The sequence below is a fragment of the Bufo bufo genome, chromosome 4 (assembly GCF_905171765.1).
Source record: "Bufo bufo chromosome 4, aBufBuf1.1, whole genome shotgun sequence".
NCBI lineage: Eukaryota > Metazoa > Chordata > Amphibia > Anura > Bufonidae > Bufo > Bufo bufo.
The window spans coordinates 494,406,652-494,426,289 of NC_053392.1; the positions used below are offsets into that span (position 1 = coordinate 494,406,652).

The following is a 19,638-nucleotide window of genomic DNA, read 5'->3' on the forward strand; positions in this document are numbered from 1 at the left end:
GTGAGTATAGTTTCATACATTGGAAAAACACATGGTTCCATCAGGTTTAATCTTTCTCAGATCATTTAACATTAATTGTTAGATTCATTATACCCCTCAATGTAATTTTCTATTAGATAAGTACATCTAGCCCTTTTTTCAGTGCTGACATACTGTAGTATCAACCAGTACTATCTTTTGGGGTAGGACATTCCGCAGTTTGACTACTCTAACTGTAAAGAACCCTTTTCTCTATTGATGTATAAATCACCTTTCCTCCACACATAATAAATGTCCCCTGGTCCTTTGTAAGAAAGAGATCCCCACTAAGGTATCTTTTTTCAATATTTCAAGCCTCTCATTATTGGAGAGAACTTCTATCCCATTTATTCTGAGGCCTCTGAACCCTTTCTAGTTGTACAATATTCTTTTTAGTATATGGAGTCCAAAACTGAATCCCATACTCAAGATGTGGCCTTATGAGGGATTTATAGAAGGGTAATTTTACATTAGGATCATAGGTTTTTTACCTCTCTTTACAAATAATCTTAAACCGTATTTGCTTTTGGAGCAGCTGCCTGACATTGAGTACTGCTGCTTAGTTCACTTGTAACCAGAATACCCAAGTCCTTCTCTTGTTCCGTTGTCCATGGTTCTATTCCAATGAATGTATATGCAGTTGTAGGATTATATATAAAAACAACTGCTTTCAAATAAATTATTCATATTTTAAATGTTCTCTAAAACGGACTAGAAGTTATGACCATTCTACGAATTAACAGAATAACATTTATTGAAGCCGACATCAGGAAAGGTCATATGTAGTTTTCAGATGTTCTATTAGTGATGAAGCAGGAGGGGCAATTGCTGCCAACCAGAGATTAGCCAGATGATATACTGTAAGTGGTGATTACAGCTAAATTCTGTTTCACTAGAGCGCCTAATAGCACATAATCCACAATGGCATACAACTCATAAGCCAAAAGACATGTATAATATGCTAAAAACAAATGCCTATACATAAAAAGAATTTCATACTTTCCATTGGTTAGCCTAGGTACAGTAAGCAGAAACTGAAGTGGATTATATGGAGGGCAAATGAGGGAAACTGTCCTGAGGCCTCTACCATCTTGCATTTATAAAACATTCAAGCAAATGTTGTCAATCAGAAAAGTTTATTACCTTACAATCTAATGTTGTATTATCCTCAGACCGCTCCTCCCCAGCACTATATGCCACCCACACCAGTACCCCCTTGATCTAAATTAGTTTTTCTTATTTTTTTCACTATGATTGAAGAGGTTGCATCACCATGACAAAACCTCTATATCCCCTGTGCATATGGGCATTACAGATGGGGGTGTCCAGCTTGGAGTCTCCTGCCACATCCATGCATTGCATGTTATAATGGTCTGTGGGGTGGAACCATTGTGCCAACCAACTGGTTTGGGCTAAACCTAAGGGCAGGGCTGGCATAAGCACCTGGCAAATCCAGGTCCCACTGCTCCAAGGGGGCCCACTCTGAAGATCGCTGTACGGGAAATCCCCTAGTGCTTCTGAAAATCACTGTACGGGGAATCCTCCAGTGTTACTGGACAGTCAGGACTCCCTGCTCTGACTCCATATATCGCTATGTCCATATATGGAGTCAGTGCTATGAACATGAAGGGGGTATTCCCAAGCATTATCAGTATGCTTGGGGACACCCAGTAATTTAGCCTCTATTTTTAAAATGTTTCTGCCAGGATTTGAACTCACAACCTTCTACGTTAGAGGCAAGAACGTTAACCACTAAGCTATGAAGCATAATGCTAAACAATGCTAGTAGTTTCTCATGTATTAGGTATTCCTATACAGAAGTAGTATAATTGAATATTTTTTTTTGTAATTGTAAAAAAATGTATGGCACAAAATAAATGTGTAATTACTAAATATATATATATATATATATATATATATATATATATATATATATATATATATATATATAATTATACTTCTGATATATAAGAATGCATAATATGTGGAAAACTACTACTGAGGTTTTTAGCGATAATATATGTACAGCAGGTTGGCTACTTTCACACTCGCCCTTCTATTGTGCCAGATTGTGTCCGTGAAAACGGATCCGTCCCCATTGACTTACATTGTGTGCCAAGACGGATCCGTTTGGCTCAGTTTCATCAGACGGACACCAAAACACAAGCAGCGTTTTGGTGTCCGTCTCCAAACTGGAATGGAGACTGAACTGATGAAAACTGATGCATTCTGAGCGGATCCTTTTCCATTCAGAATGCATTAGCATGCAAACTGATCCGTTTTGGACCTTTGTGAGAGCCCTGAATGGATCTCACAAACGGAAAGCCAAAACGCGAGTGTGAAAATAGACTAACATGAATCTCTAAAGCCCAGTGGTTAAGGTTCTTGACTTTAATATAGAAGGCTGTGAGTTTGAATCCCAGCATAATCATTTCAAAAATAGAGGCTAAATAAAACTTAAAGAGGACCTTTCATCGGTCCAAACATTGCAAGATAATTATCAGGCTGTGTAGAGCGGCGCCCAGGGATCTCACTGCACTTACTATTATCTACCCTTACCGCTCCGTTCGCCCGCTGTGTCCTCCGGTATCTTCGCTGAATTGGTTCTACTAGGCGGAGTCTGCCCTGTTTCACCCTGGGCGTTCCTTCTCCCAGGCTGTAGCGCTGTCCAATCGCAGCGCAGAGCTCACAGCCTGGGAGTTTTTTTTTCCTCACAGGGTCAGGTGCCTTAACTACCCTGGAGTAGTCAGCCATAAGTTGGGGAAGAATGAGGGGCCTATCAGAACTGGGGAGTACGCATGCCCTACTGGCACAGAAACCAGACAGTGCTGAAGAGCACAGGCTGTGTGGCCTGCAGCCAATGATGGAGGGTAAGACTACTGCAGTTGGGATTGCTGCAGGAGGGCAGAGGGTCCATACCACTGGCCCAGATTCAACCATAGAAGAGTGGAACGGCGCTCATGCCCGCCCTGGAGAGTGGAAGCGCTCATTAGTACCGAAGGACCAGGAAGTGGTGAACGCTCTGTACTTACCACTTCCTGGTCCTCGGCTGTCAGCTGTGCAGGGCTGCGCACAGCGTGAGGGCGCTCTGTGACCTCACGCTGTGCGTGCCAGTTCAGAGCACAGTCGACTGAGGAGAGAGAAAATTGCAGGCGGTGTCCAGGAGCAGGAAAGGCAAGTGTTTTTTTATTTTATAAAAAAAATGTGGCTGCTGGGGGCTAATCATGAGAGGCATAATGGGGGCTAATCATGAGAGGCATAATGGGGGCTAATCATGAGGCATAATGGGGGCTAATCATGAGGCATAATGGGGGCTAATCATGAGGCATAATGGGGGCTAATCATGAGGCATAATGGGGGCTAATGAGGCATATGGGGGCTAATGAGGCATATGGGGGCTAATAAAAAAGGCATAATGGGGGATAATTAGAGACATAATGGGGGCTAATGAGGCATATGGGAGCTAATTAGGCATATGGGGGCTAATAAGAGGCATAATGTGGGCTAATGAGGCATAATGGCTTATAATGGGGGCTAATGAGGCATAAGGGCTGATATGGGGGCTAATGAGAGGCATGGGGGCTGATATGGGGGTGATAAGAGGCATAATGGGGGCTAATAAGAGGAATAATGGGGGCTAATGAGGCATAAGGGCTGATATGGGGGCTAATGAGAGGCATGGGGGCTGATATGGGAGTGATGAGAGGCATAATGAGGGCTAATGAGAGGCATAATAAGTGTCATCCACAGATGCCCCCATAACAGTGTGTCTTCCACAGATCCCCCGTAACAGTGCTCCTGCGCACTGACGAGAGACAGAAAGAAGGGGAAAGAATCCGCGGACGACTGAAAAGCTTCTTTTGTAAGTAAATTGTTTTATTATAAATGTATCCCTGCATACCGCAATTCTCTTGTATTTTGTAATCTTATTTATATATACTTAATTTTGTTTTTGCCCCCCCATTTTTGACTGTGGTATCTTTGTGCCCCCCCTATATATTGTTCCTAGAGTCGCCACTGTGCTTGCCGGATCACTCTGCGCAAGTGTGAAAGTAGCCTTATGGTCCATACCAAAATTAGAACTTTACCAATTCCACTAAATTACAAAATTGTAACTTTTTCAGGTTAGCCATTAAAAGGAATTTTTTATTACATTTTTATTTATTTTTTTAATCTTATTTTTAGGAGACTTAGGGTATTTTCACACTTGCGGCAGCGGATTCCGGCAGACAGATCCGGCAAAACGTATGCAAACTGATTGCATTTGTCAGATGGATCTGCATTGAAATGCCGGATCCGTCTCTCCGATGTCATCCCGAAAAATGGATCCGGAATAAAAAAAATTGGCATTTTTTTCGGTCTGCGCAAGCCGGATCCGTTTTGACGGAACACTTAATGCCGGATCCAGCACTAATACATTTCAATGTAAATTAATGCCGGCATTAATCCGGCATTCCGGCAAGTGTTCCAAAATTTTGGACAGAGATCAAACCGCAGCATGCTGCGGTATTTTCTCCGTCCTGAAATGGCAAAAAGACTGAACTGAAGACATCCTGATGCATCCTGAACAGATTGCTCTCCATTCAGAATGCATGGGGATAAAACTGATCAGTTCTTTTCCGGTATTGAGCCCCTAGGACGGAACTCCATGTGCAAACGGATACCATTTGTTACCTGGTTCGGATCCGTTTGACAAATGCATTGAAATACTGGATCTGTCTCTCCGGTGTCGGATCCGGTATTTATTTTTTTCACATTTTTAAAGGTTTGCTCGTGACCAGAAAACTGGATCCGTTTTTCTGGAACACTTGGTACCGGATCTGGCATTAATACATTTCAATGGAAAATAATGCCGGATCCGGAATTCCGGCAAGTGTTCTGTTATTTTGGCCAAAGAAAATACCACAGCATGCTGCGGTATTTTCTCCGGCCAAATACCGTAAAAGTGACTGAACTGAAGACATCCTGATGCATCCTGACCGGATTCCTCTCCATTCAGAATGCATTAGGATAAAACTGATCAGTTCTTTTCCGGATTTGAGCCCCTAGGACGGAACTCAATGCCGGAAAAGAATAACGCTAGTGTGAGAGTACCCTAGTACACAATATATGAAAAGAATTACAAATATACACCAAACACTTGATTCTTTAGGGCATATTGCAAATGAATATCATGAAAACAGTGGACAAAATAGACACAATTGCACATATCCCATGAGGCAATTCATGCGAATCCAAATGACACTGGTCAATAAGTGAAATATGCCTCAAATGTTGGCTTCCTTATCAGGTTGGATATTCAGAATAAAAGGTTACCTTTAGTGAATCTTCTTGGGCAGAAAAGTTTTCATACTCCCCACGGTTTAGCTCGGGTGCAGTAAGCAGAAGCTCGGTGTCAGCAATTGACAGCAAGACCTTGTTTATTTCGACTAAGTAATCGGAAGGAAGGAAGGACGGAGTGAATCCTGTTAAGGTAGTACTCAGATCCAGATGAGAGTCCGTATCATCCTACAAAAGAACACAGGTTTTCTTATAGCTCTAGTGCTGAGCAGCAGAAGACTAGTGCTGAAAGCAGAATAAAATTAAAATAGAACTTGACATTTTTATTCCTGTAACAAGCAGCGAGGCCTTCCCTGCAGGCAAACATGGCTTGTAAGAAAGGCATCAACACAGATTTAAGTTATGAAATGTAGGTTACTTCAGCCCTAGTCTAATGGGGTTCTTCATTAAAGTTCAAACTTCATATTCTAGGTTACTTCAGACTATATGAAGCAATCAGCTTTACAGGTTTTGTCATATATATGTCTATATCTTTAATGCAGACCTACACTTTCAGAATAAGCTGCAATGTGTGTACATGAGAAATATCTGGTCATTATAGGACTGGTATCTTACTTTTTTTTTAGTCGTTTTGCCCTCTGAAGGCTCCCTATTTAATTTCCAGTTCTCCCTGAGTTAGTGGGTGAAGACCAGCTCCTATGATGTCTCCCACAGACTACACATCAAGTAAACAAGAGGTCCTGCTCCCTGACTATCTCACTCGCTCAGAATCACTAGAAAAGTACTAAACAAGGAGGTGAATAAAGCTCTGGGATTGATATTAGGGCTGCAGCTAACGATTATTTGAATAATTGATTAGTTGTCGATAATTTCATCGATTAATCTGGAAAAAACACCAAAATGACAAAAAAAAAAGGGGTTTATATGATTTTACTAGAAAAAGTATGTTCAAAGGCCATCTTAAAATTTTTTAGGACTTACATAATTATAAAATTTTTGAATTACAATGTAAAAAGACAACATGTCCACATGGTCAGGGCTTAGGCTAGCTCTCTTCTTACACGCTATGTTACCTGTTGCAGAGAAGAGACGTTCCGACGGTGTGGATGTACGGCTTATAATTTATTGCACATTCAATCTCCAATACTCGTACTCCTCCCTACTACTATTATCCTGATTACCTGGCTGAGTTATTGGGGGAAGGGGGAATCTGTGGATGGCACTGTTATGGGGGCATCTGTGGATGGAAGGCACTGTTATGGGGGCATCTGTAGATGGCAATGGTATGGGGGGCATCTGTGGATAGCACTGTTATGGGGGCATCTGTAGATGGCACTGTTATGGGGGAGGATCTGTGGATGGCAATCATGGCACTGTTATGCGGCATCTGTGGATGGCAGACACTGTAATGGGGGCATCTGTGGATGGCACTGTTATGGGGGGATCTTTGGATGGCTGGCACTGTTAAGGGGGCATCTGTGGATGGCACTGTTATGGGGGGGATCTGTGGATGACACATATGTGTCATCCACAGATCCCCCCCATAACAGTGTCCCTGTGTAGTGATTGTGAATGACCCCCAATACATTGCATTTCGGTTTTGTAATAGCAGCAGGGCCCGGTGCAGTCACTGTATTCTATTACATCGGGCCCCGCTCACCTAATCATATCTATTAAGTAGGGGATGTTAAACTACTTATAGTGCAAAATCACTCCAGACCCTAACTTACTAGCATTAAAATATCGCAGGAGGCAGGTGGCTGGGCAGTCGGACGAGCGGCGGCAGCAGCGTAACTCACTAATTCATGCGCCTGTGCCTTCATTCATAAAGTGGGAGGAGCAGAGGCGTGGCGTAGTGAGTTACGCTGCCGCCGCCCGGCCTCCTGCCTGCTACGAAGTGTACTAGTAAGTTTTACACGCTCCCGCCCGCATAGCAACAATTCAGCCGATTATTCGATAACGGGAATCATCGACAACGAATCCCGTTATCGAATATTATCGATAATGTCGATAAATCGTTGCAGCCCTAATTGATATATAACACTATTAGCTACCGCAGTCTCTGTGACTGTGTCTATGCCTGTGTCTCTATCACTGCAGCTCACTCCTCCCCCTCCCCTCTCCCCAGACTTCTATGGACAGCTGTGATAAGATCCTTTTGTGAGCTTACAGTCTCGCAAGATGTTTTTAGCAGAGAATTAAGAATAAATGTTAATTTAGGAAAGGGGGGTAATGATATCATAAGCTCTGAACAGATCATTTTCCCATATTTCTTATATTCACCTGTACTATTAGTTTATGCAAAATTGTGTGAAACGTTAGTGACAATTTTTAGAACCTATGAGCCATAAGCAAGTTAGTGCCATGGCCAGGGGTCACAATCAAGTCCAAGTGTCAAAGGGGTATTACGGTAGGTACAAATTATCCCCTATCCACAGGATAAGGTGGGGGTCATACCGCTGGGATTCTTGGCTATCTCAGGAACTCTCATAGAAATTAATGGAGCAGCCATGCGCAAGTGCTCTGATGATTTTAGGGGAGCAGTGGGTATGCAGGGGTTATGGGGGCCATGTTTTCGTGATCGTGGGGGTCCCAGCGGTAGGACCCCCACAGATCTGATAGTTATCCCTTATCCTGTGGTTAGGGGATAACGTGTACCTACCACCATACCCCAATGGGAGAAACACAAAGCCATTTCCAGATTGATATTTCAAATTGAAATTTGACGTGCTAGCTTTATACCACAGAACTGACAAGTTTCTGTGGATAGGCTACATCCGTAATATTGTTAATGTGAGTATTATATGGTATGGCCATAACTCAGGGCTACTATGGTTAGCAACACGGCAGGGGCCATATGTGGCTCCCAAGCCCCTGTTGGGAATCGCTGATTTCATTTATGTAAAGCAAAGTTAGATTCTAAAGCACTATCACTAACCCCTTTAGATTCCTCTGGTACTTTTGTTTTCTGATCATTAAAGGAGTTATCCAGTAATGAATAATAATAATAATAATAATAATAATAATATCCTCAGGATGGGTCATCATTATCACATCTGTGAGGGTCCGAGTCCTGGCACCCCTACTAATTAGCGGTTTCAGGGGGCTGCTGCGCACACCAAAGCTCCGGTGAGCGCAGCTGGCTCCCGTCAGCTCTCCATGCACAGCAGCGTACATTGTATAGCGGCTGTGCTTGGTATTGCAGCTCAGTCCCATTCACTTCAATGGGGTTGGGCTGCAACTAGGCCATGTTACTGATGTAATGTGATATCACATGGCCTAGGAAGAGGCTGCCGCACTCACTGATTGCCGGCCTCTTATAACAGCTGATCGGCGATGGTATACAGAGGATAGGTCATCAATATTATTTACCGGATAACCCCTTTAAGAGGCAGAAGTCAACATAACGGTCCAATACTACAGGCCCAATTTCAAAGGCAGATGCAAGTCATATAATGGCCAGATATTTCTCATTTTCAATTACTGACCCATGTAAACATGCCTAGTGATCATCCGACAAACGATAAATGGTTTTCTGTCACTGATCATATCTTTTATGTGGCATAAAATGATGTGCCTGATTGATCACACTAATGATCGTTCAGCTACTATAAATATATACTATATATCCAGTAATGATGACTGCTCCATTTAAATGTAGCTGAACGAGAGACGACTGACTTGCTATATCAACGATTATGAAAATTCACCAGTATAAATAGGTCTATATCAGTGTTGCTGCGGAGACAGGGCTGGTAGATGCACAAGTGGTATATATGTAAAAGATGCAATATTAGATCATTGGGTGACACTGTTAAGTCAAATAACTGTATGCTGGATCGCCATCTAAAAATCGATATAGTGTATTCAACCCCTTAACTGCTATGGGCATATGTAATAGGTCTTGACTTTATATATATACCATGGCTAGAGTATACGTGTATTAAAGTAAAAAGCAAAATCTCAGCTTTCAAATAATACCAGGCTCAATATTGTAGGCACAGGGTGCATAACTCATATGAATGTGGGGACCAGAAAGAAAGGCTTTACGTCCTACTTCTGTGTCTATGTAAGGTAGCGACAGAAGGGGTGAAGTTGCAAGTGACATCAGGAAGACGGATCACAGCCTGATACGGTCATCTCTTCCCACCGACAGCATCTAGTGACCCCAGGGAGAGCATACAGGAACTTTTATTCTTCCTATCACCCCTCTTGTCAATCACAGTTTTACATTTGTATTTTATATACTTTAGGCACAATGCCAGAATAATGTTTTTATACTTACTAAACTCTGATCTTGAGTTCCTAGATACATGGCAAACTGTTTTTCAATCTCTTCCCAGCGTTGTTTCATTTTGCCCCCATTAACCTCCTCTGGTGAACCATGGTGCAGAACACTGGATTTCTTTTGGAGAACTGCAAGTTCTTGTCTATGTTCCTCTACTTCTTTAAGAAGCTCCTGAAAAGTGATGAAGACCAAAGAGAAAATCAGAAGTCATTTACATACTCTACTAGTAAAATGACACAGGAGTATGTTGGAATTATGGTGTACAACAACTGAAAAAAATGTGTGTCAAATATATGGATATAGGAATCTGTCACCAAAGTGTTTGCATAGACATGTAGGTGTGTTTCCCCTGATTAAAACACTGTTTTTACCTTTTTTGATCTGAGGCTCTGTTCCCAAGTTATGATACCTTTTCTTAATATGCAAATTAGGACTTTGGTGAAATGAGGGCACCAGCATTGCGCTTGTTGCACCCAAGTTCCACTCTTGTCTATGACCAGCTCCTCCCTTGCTGCTTATTCAATCAAAGCAGAGAGTGAAGAGCTGGCCACAGAAATGAGTGGAGCTTTGATGCAACAGGAGCAATGAGACACTCTCATTGCACCAAAGGCTTAATTTGCATATAACTTGGGAATGGAGCCTCCGATCAACAAAAGAAAAACAGCATTGGAAGCCCTGCAATTAGAGGTGACACATTTGGCGGCAAATATCCCTGAGCTATAAGTGTTTCGTATCTCTTCTACGGGGGACTGACTGTCGTATGCAATGACGCCCCAGATTATCAAACCAGCATTAGGGGCAGTGTTCCACTCCACAGCAAAGAAAGGATTGAACGTCTCACCATGAGGCCTCCATACTGGAACCTAACATACATTGGATTCCAAACAGAATCTGCATTTATGGCTAAAGACAATATACAGTGGTCCCTCAAGTTACAATATTAATTGGTTCCAGGACGACCATTGTATGTTGAAACCATTGTAAGTTGAGTAATTGGTTCCAAATCCCCAAAATGTCATCCAAGATAAGAGAAATTGAATATTTAAGAAAAATAAGCAGATAACTAAGACAGATAAAACAAGTCCTTACATATAACAGTCAGAAATAGCTGCTAACTAGTAACTAATACAGCTATTTTACCAGAGAAATGGCCTTGATTGGTTGGATCTGAGTCATTGTATATTGAGTCTTGTTTCAACTTATGATGGGTCACAAAAGACCATTATATGTTGAAAATATTGTATCCTGAGGCCATTGTATCTTGAGGGATCACTGTAGTTCCAATCCATAGCAATGCAGGTTTATTGTTCACAACACCACTACAAACAAAGGGTGGCTTTCAATAGCTGGACACGTAATGGGTGCCATGACACCAAATTATCTTCGGCTAAGCACCTGGACATTGACCGGGCAGAAAAAGGAGTGCATAATGAAGAAGCCACCTGTGTCTGGATGGTGAACATCGAAACTGTGGGAGCTGCTTATTGTCAGTGGATCAAACAATATTTTCTACTGGTGCTCTGTCTGGGCCATCCGGAGTCTGTTCACCATATGTGTATGCCCTCACATAACCACTGCTCCAAACACCTCCTAAGAGCTAAGTCAGAGAATCCTAGATTGTGGGCGATTCGTCAAAACGACCATCTTGCTTATCTCAGTCCAATGATGCGCCCACTCTCAAAAGTCTGTCAACTGGGCAAAATGTCTTTGTATGTTGTAGAGGCATGTCTAGCAGTCAACGATCTGTCACTAAGAGGGATACTACCCAGAAGTAGCCTCTAATAGCTTTTTTATAGGGCAGGGTGGAAGCATTTTTACGGCATCTTGTGGCAAGACCCAGTGTCTAATCAGACCACACCTGTAATCATTTACATATCTACACGAGACATAACTGCATGCAGAGTTTTGACAAAATCTAACATTTCTATCTGAGTGCGTTATTTTTATTTTTTTGTAAATGAGTGTAATTTAAATGGCATATATTGTGCTACGTGTCAAATAAAAGTCTGCTAAAACATGGTAAGTAACACGTTGAATGCCATATTAAGGTTTGCTACGTCTGGACCGAACACCCACCAGGACTGAATCATGCACGCAAAGGATCTACAGTATAGGTCCACCATTAACACACCTCCTGAAAATGAGTTACTACAAGCCATATTACCTGAAGATTCTTGTCATCATCAGCCTCCAGGAGACCAGAAAGACGATGTTCTGTCTCACTCATCCAGTTAGAAAAATGATCTTCCTGCTCCACACTTTTTGTAAATACTGGAGACGATCTCACTTCTTGTCTTCTCCTTACTGATTGAAGTTCCTAAATAACAAAGATACTGTCAAAGGTGCTTGAAATTGTGACACACATATGAGACTTTTGTAGAAGATCCCTGCTGATTTTCATGGGACCGATGGATCTCACTGTCTATGTTGGGCAGCCCAACTGCACTCAAGTCTCCTGTCAGGATAAATCAGGTCATTGAGGTTCTGGGGTACAGAGTTAGGAGCCTCTACATGGCGACTCAGCTGATCCCATAGGTTTTCAATGGGATTCAGGTCTGAAGAAAGCACAGACCACTCCATTTGAGGTACCCCAGTCTCCAGCAGCCATTCCCTAATGATGTGACCCGGATGAGCTGCCGCATTGTCATCCATGAAGATGAAATTAGGCCTGTGTTGTTCATGCATAGGCACAATGACTGGATTAATGATGTTATTGAAGTAGTATGGGCTTGTCACTTGTCATTGTACAATTCACAAAGAGTAGGGCAGATCTGTATTGACTAAACACACCTATCCACACTGTAAAGGTACTTCACACTCAGGTTTTGGCTTTCCGTTTGTGAGATCCACTCATGGCTCTCACCAACGGTCCAAAACGGATCAGTTTGCATTCTAATGTATTCTGAATGGAAAAAGATCTGCTCCAAATGCATCAGTTTGCATCAGTTCACTCTCCATTCCGCTTTGGAGGCGGACACCAAAACGCTGCTTGACCGTCTGATGAAACTGAGCCAAACGGATCTGTCCTGGCACACAATGTAAGTCAATGGGGACGGATCCGTTTTCACTGACACAATCTGGCACAAAAGAAAACTGATCCGTCCTCCCATGACTTTCAATGGTGTTCAAGACAGATCCATCTTGGCTATGTTAAAGATAATACAAACGGATCCGTTCTGAATGGATGCATGCAGTCGTGTTATCTGAACGGATCCGTCCATGACGGATCCGCACAAAACGCGAGTGTGAAAGTAGCCTAACACCACCACCACCAAAGATTCGTCTAGTGACAACAGTGGCTGACTCTAAAGACCTACTGATGGGAACTTAGATTGTGAGCCCCATTGGGGACAGTTGGATGCTAATGTCTGTAAAGTGCTGCGGAATATAGTAGCGCTATATAAGTGCATATAATTATTATAATATTATTATTATTATTATTATTATTATTATTATTAATAATGCATAGCACTCTCTTTGACGTCTCCAACACTGATGGCAGTCATCATTTCTGCTCAGCGTGAATTGTCCTTCATCAGTGAACAGCACTGAGGCCCACTGGTTCCTCGTCCAGCATAGATGCTCCCTGGCCGATGCAAGATGATGACGCCTGAGCCTGGTGGTATGGTGAGGTACCATTGCAGGTCGTCTAGCACGCAGACCACGCTGATGTAAACGGTTTCGAATGGTCTGACGTGACACTTGGGTGTCTCTCACCTCCCTTAACTGTGTCTGGTGTTGTGTGGCATTCATCATCCAGTTCCACAGGCCGTTGTTCACAATGAAGCGGTCATCAGTGTGGAATATTAATATTCAGGGTTTTACTCTCTTTAGGAAAGACAGGACCAATAGAAAAGGAGGTGGTCATCAGTGATATGAAGGCGGGTTTGAAAAAGGCAGTTGTGGGTGAGGATGTTGAAAACTTATGGGTGGAATTACAAAAGGAAATAAACTTTGAACAAATAATACTTGGTGTAATAAAGAGAGCCCCCTAACATTACAGAGGAGACAGAAATTCAGCTGTATAACCAAATAGAGCGGGCTGCACAGGCTGGTACAGTAGTCATAATGGAAGATTTTAACTTCTCAGGTAATGACTGTGATCATGGTTCTGCCTCAACTGCGAAAAAAACTCCTCAGCTTCCTGCACTACTACTTTATTGGCCAGTGTGTAGAAGATCGCACCAGGGCTGATGGTCAGTTGGATCTGGTAATTTCTAATAATGCACAGCTTTTTGGGAATGCCACTGTTCATGAAACACTAGGTAATAGTGACCAAAATAAAATTACATATCCCCTGAACTATAAGAAGCAAACTCTGGTTGGGAGAGCAAAACACAGAACTTTAAAAAGGCCAATTTCCCTGGGCTGAGGGCAGCATTTCAGGGCATAGCCTGGGAGTATCTATTGTCACATACAGATGATAAATGGGAGAGCTTTAAATCTACAGTGAGGAACAGAAGTATTTGAACACCCTGCGATTTTGTAAGTTCTCCCACTTAGAAATCATGGAGGGGTCTGAAATGCACATTGTAGGTGCATTCCCACTCTGAAAGACAGAAATCACATTGTATGATTTTTAAACAATTTATTTGTCCTGCACTGCTGAACATAAGTATTTGAACACCTGAGAAACAGCAAGAATTCTAGCTCTCAAAGACCTGTTACTGTGCCTTTAAAAAGTCCACCTCTACTCCACTCATTAGTCTAACTTAGTAGCACCTGTCTGAGCTCTTCAAAGACACCTGTCCACCCCACAGTCAGTCAGACGCCAACTACTACCATGGGCAAGACCAAAGAGCTGTCAAAAGACACCAGAGACAAAATTGTGGACCTCCACAAGGCTGGAAAGTGCTACGGGGCAATTGCAGAGCTGCATGCAAGATTTCACCTCGTGGGGTATCACTGATGATAAGAAAGTTGAGGAATCAGCCCAGAACTACAAGGGCGGAGCTGATCAATGACATGGAGAGCTGGGACCACAGTTTCAAAGGTCACTGTCGGTAGAACACTATGCCATCATGGTTACAAATCATGCATTGCACGGAAGGTTCCCCTGCTCAAGTCATCACATGTCCAGGCCTGTCTGAAGTTTGCCAATGACCATCTGGATGATCCAGAAGAGGCATGGGAGAAAGTCATGTGGTCAGATGAGACCAAAGTAGAACTTTTTGGTCTAAACTTCACTCGTCGTGTTTGGAGGAAAAAGAAGGATAAGTTGCATCCCAAGAACACCATCCCTACTGTGAAGCATGGGGGTGGTAACATCATGCTTTGGGGGTGCTTTTCTGCAAAGGGGACAGGTTGACTGCACTGTATTAAGGAGCGGAAGAATCGTTTATTGTGAGATTTTGAGCAACAACCTCCTTCCCTCAGTCAGAGTATTGAAGATGGGTCGTGGCTGGGTCTTCGAACATGACAACGATCCGAAGCACACAGCCAGGATAACCAAGGAGTGGCTCCGTAAGAAGCATATCAAGGTTCTGGGGTGGCCTAGCCAGTCTCCAGACCTAAATCCAATAGAACATCTTTGGAGGGAGCTGAAACTTTGTGTTGCTCAGCGATAGCCACGAAACCTGACAGATCTAGAGGAGATCTGTGTGGAGGAATGGGCCAAAATCCCTGTTGCAGTGTGTGCAAGCCTGGTCAAGAACTACAGGAAACGTTTGACCTCTGTAATTTCAAACAAAGGCTCCTGTATCAAATATTAACACAGATTTTTTTCAGTTGTTCAAATACTTATGTTCAGCAGTGCAAGACAAATAAATTCTTTAAAAATCATACAATGTGATTTCCTGAATTTTTTTTATTTATTTTGTCTCTCAGAGTGGGAATGTACCTACAATGTGAATTTCAGACCCCTCCATGATTTCTAAGGCTACTTTCACACTAGCGTTCGGGGCTCCGCATGTGAGTTCCGTTTGAAGGCTCTCACAAGCGGCCCCGAACGGATCCGTCCAGCCCTAATGCATTCTGAGTGGATGCGGATCCGCTCAGAATGCATCAGTCTGGCAGCGTTCAGCCTCCGCTCCGCTCAGCAGGCGGACACCTGAACGCAGCTTGCAGCGTTCGGGTGTCCGCCTGGCCGTGCGGAGGCAAACGGATCCGTCCAGACTTACAATGTAAGTCAATGGGGACGGATCCGTTTGAAGTTGACACAATATGGCTCAATTTTCAAATGGATCCGTCCCCCATTGACTTTCAATGTAAAGTCAAAATGTATCCGTTTGCATTATCATGAACAAAAAAATATATATATTATTTTTTTTTGTTCATGGTAATGCAAACGGATCCGTTCTGAACGGATCTAAGCGTTTGCATATAGGTGCGGATCCGTCTGTGCAGATACCAGACGGATCCGCACCTAAACGCAGGTGTGAAAGTAGCCTAAGTGGGAAAACTTGCAAAATTGCAGGGTGTTCAAATACTTCTGTTCCTCACTGTACATTGGGAAATTACACTGCAAAATTTATTCCTGTAGGTAACAAGTATAAATGGCTAAAATTAAACCCCCCATGGCTTACAGCTACTGTAGAAAGGGCAATAAATTACAAAAATGGGCTTTTAAAAAATACAAATCTGAGGGGTTGGCTGTAGCCTTTGAAATTTACAAACGACGTAATAGAATCTGTGAAAAAAGAGATAAAATCAGCAAAAATACTAAATGAATAGCAGGTGGCAAAAAAGAGCAAAACAAATCCCCCAAAAATTCTTGAAATATATAAATGATAAAAAAAATAAGGGCAGGGCAGGTAGGTCCCCTAAATAATGGGGAATAAATGTTTTTTTTTAGCTCTGTATAAACAAAAGAAGAGAAAGGAGCTGATATCGGTGCTGCCAGGGTTGTTAGTATATCCAGTAATATATTCAATTGCCCAACTGTAGATATGGTTCAAGCTAAGTTCAGGTAAATGTGAACAAGGCTCCAGGTAAAGATGGATTACCCCCAAGAGTTCTTAAAGAACAGTTATTGCTGTGCCCAAGTTCACAATTTTTAGAGATTCTCTAGGGACTGGTACAGTGCCAAGTGACTGGCGCAGGGCAAATGTGGTGCCCGCATTCAAAAAGGGTTCTAGGTCACAGGTAATTACAGACCAGTAAGGTTTAACTTTTGTTGTGGGAAAAATGTTTGAAGGACTCTTAATGGACTAAATACAGGAGTATGTGACTGTAAATAATATTATAAGTGATAACCAACATGGATTTACCAAAGACAGAAGTTGTCAGACTAACCTGATTTGTTTTTAGGAGGAGGTGAGTAGAAGCCTGGACAGAGGGAAGGCTGTGGATGTAGTGTTCCTCGATTTTGCTAAGGCATTTGATACTGTCCCTGATAGACGTTTAATAAGTAAAATAAGGTCTATAGGCTTAGAAAGTAGAGTTTGTATTTGGATTGAAAACTGGCTGAAGGACCGTGTCCAGAGAGTTGTGGTCAATGATTCCTATTCTGAATGGTCCCGAGTTATAAGTGGCATACCCCAAGGTTCAGTGCTGGGTCCTCTATTATTTATTAATATCAAGAATGGGATTAATAGCCCCATTTCTATTTTGCAGTTGACACTAAGCTATGTAGGACTGTGCAGTCTATGGAAGATGTCCATAAACTACAAGCTGACCTGAACACTCTGATTGTTTGGGCATCAACTTGGCAAATGTTCAATGTGGATAAATGCAAAGTTATGCATCTGGGTAATCTACATGCATAATATGTCCTAGGGGACAATGTAACAATGGGAGAGTCACTTGCAGAGAAGGTTTTGGGTGTATGTGTAGATCATAGATTAAACAAGAGCATGCAATATCAATCAGATACTTCTAAGGTTAGCAGGATATTGTCATGTATTAAACGAGGCATGGACTCGCGGGGCAGGGATGTAATACTACCACTTTACAAAGCATTGGTGCGGCCTCATCTGGAATATGCAGTTCAGTTCTAGGCTGCAGTTCATAGAAAGCATGCTCTTGAGCAGGAAAAAGTACAAAGGAGAGTGATAAGGGGCATGGAGGGTCTTAGTTATGAGGAAAGATTAAAAGAATAACATTTATGTAGTCTTGATAAGAGACGTCTAAGGGGGGAAATGATTAGCCTATACAAATATATAAATGGGGCACACAAAAAATATGGTGAAAAGCTGTTCCATATAAAATGCCCTCAAAAAGACAAAGGTGGCACTGCCTCCGACTGGAGAAGAAAAAGTTTAGTCTCCAGAAGCGTCAAAGCTTCTTTACTGTAAGAACTGTAAAGCTGTAGAATAGTCTAATTTAGGATGTGGTCATAGTAGGAACAGTGGACAGTTTTAAAAAAGGCTTAGGAGAATTCTTAACATTAAAAAACATTAATTCTCATGAAAGTGTGTAGAAGTCTAGGTCTCAGTCCCATTTTCTAAAATTCACATCCCCACCTATTCTTTGATTAAACTTGATGGAATTATGTCTTTCTTCACCCCTATTAACTATGTAACCATGTAACCCAGACATACATAGTGGATACTGGAAGGAAGCACAAGACACTCCTACTGTCGCTACACGCCCCAGTTCAGACCCAGCAGTTACAGGAATACTGATTGAGGCCGATACACACAGAAAGACACGTTTGCACAACCAGGGCAGGTTTTATAACTCAAGAAACATCCACCAAACTGACACAGAACTCAAGACTATATAGCAGACTTAACAACGCCATTAGTAGAACAGATGCAGAATGATTAACCCTCGCAATACAGAACTAAGGAGGAGCACAAGCACAAAGGCACAATTCACACCACAAGAAACCAGGACCAGGGTACATGGAGCAGTAGCACCAGTAAATAGCCATATCGAGAAATGGCCCCAAATCGCTCCTATTAGCAGGCGGTGCTGGTGTGGACTGCGCAATAGTACAAGTGAAAGGCCATTATAACAGGAGGGAGTAGATAAGCTATGATATTACCTATCACCTATGATGATAATGGCTACTGAAACATTACCTTCACAGAACAGTATCGATATATTATTAGGCCTAACGGCCATTGTGAAATCTGCAAGATTTTAGGTTGTTGTTTTTTACATAGCTAATCACATGGAAAATTAACAAAAGCCACCAAAGATTCGAAAAGAAAAAAATAACATTAAAATGTGATTTAAGCAATAGGTCATTTTCTGATGAAACATACCCTTTGAATACTGAAACTATGATCACAAGTACATTGAAAGCAATATGTCTCAGTGTTTTATCCTAACCTTGACACTGTTGTATCTGGTCTGTAGAAGCAAAAGTTCCACCCGCAGTTTCTCTCTCTGGATGTCGTCCATTGCTTGTTGAAGGAGCTGTTCTCCTCTGTACAGAATGTCTTCAATATGAGCCGTCTCCTCTTCAATCTGATTCCATGAAATAAAAATCATATGTCCGAACTGAATGTTGTATCTCGTGTTTGCTATTATAGGATTTCTAGCAACATAAGCATGAAGCTCGCTGAGTTTCCTTTCACCGAAATCTCAAACATGCATTCAATGAGTGTGAACCAACACCCAAATTCTCAGCTGCTATCTGTATGGGCGCCTAGCTCAACAATCCAGCATTCAAGGACATGAAAGACAGTTCAGCTACCACGTGGTTCAACCCATCCTGGTAGTCACAATCACATTTCATGTAATGGCAGCTTGCCAACAAATCCTTATTGTAACTACAGATTACTAAATTACCTCCAATATTTTTCCTGGATAATTTATATAAAATTCATACACCTGACAAATTATAGAAATAACAAGACTGGCAAAGGATTTTGTGATCTTCTTGTTGAGAGATTACATTTCATATCCACATTTAGGGACACTCCCATCAGAAAGGATTATGATTAATAATCATATAAACTTATTTTTTTCGAATTTTTGGATGTGTTTTTTTTTTCATGTCGGTGGTACTATGCCATTAAAAATTAAATAAAAATCTTGGACTTCAGTAGTAGTCAATACAAATTATAAAACCTCCTATATAGACAGGTAATCCATTGTCAGCATATTACAGCTGTGAGGGGAAGATGTTATCTGAAGGGAATCCTCCTGATAATAGTGGG

General features: G+C 42.0%; 1 protein-coding gene across 6 annotated transcripts in view; it reads right to left on the minus strand.

Annotated features, from left to right (window-relative positions):
* The window catches only part of UTRN (utrophin), a 683,920-nt gene that overhangs the window by 415,013 nt on the left and 249,269 nt on the right, over positions 1-19,638 (minus strand). For all 6 annotated transcript variants that reach the window (XM_040429574.1, XM_040429571.1, XM_040429568.1 and 3 more), the window contains 4 exons: positions 18,806-18,943; positions 11,751-11,903; positions 9,584-9,757; positions 5,335-5,526 (listed from right to left, as the gene is read on the minus strand). In XM_040429574.1, coding sequence (XP_040285508.1) covers positions 5,335-5,526; positions 9,584-9,757; positions 11,751-11,903; positions 18,806-18,943 — 657 coding nt within the window. The remainder of the gene's footprint in view (positions 1-5,334; positions 5,527-9,583; positions 9,758-11,750; positions 11,904-18,805; positions 18,944-19,638) is intronic.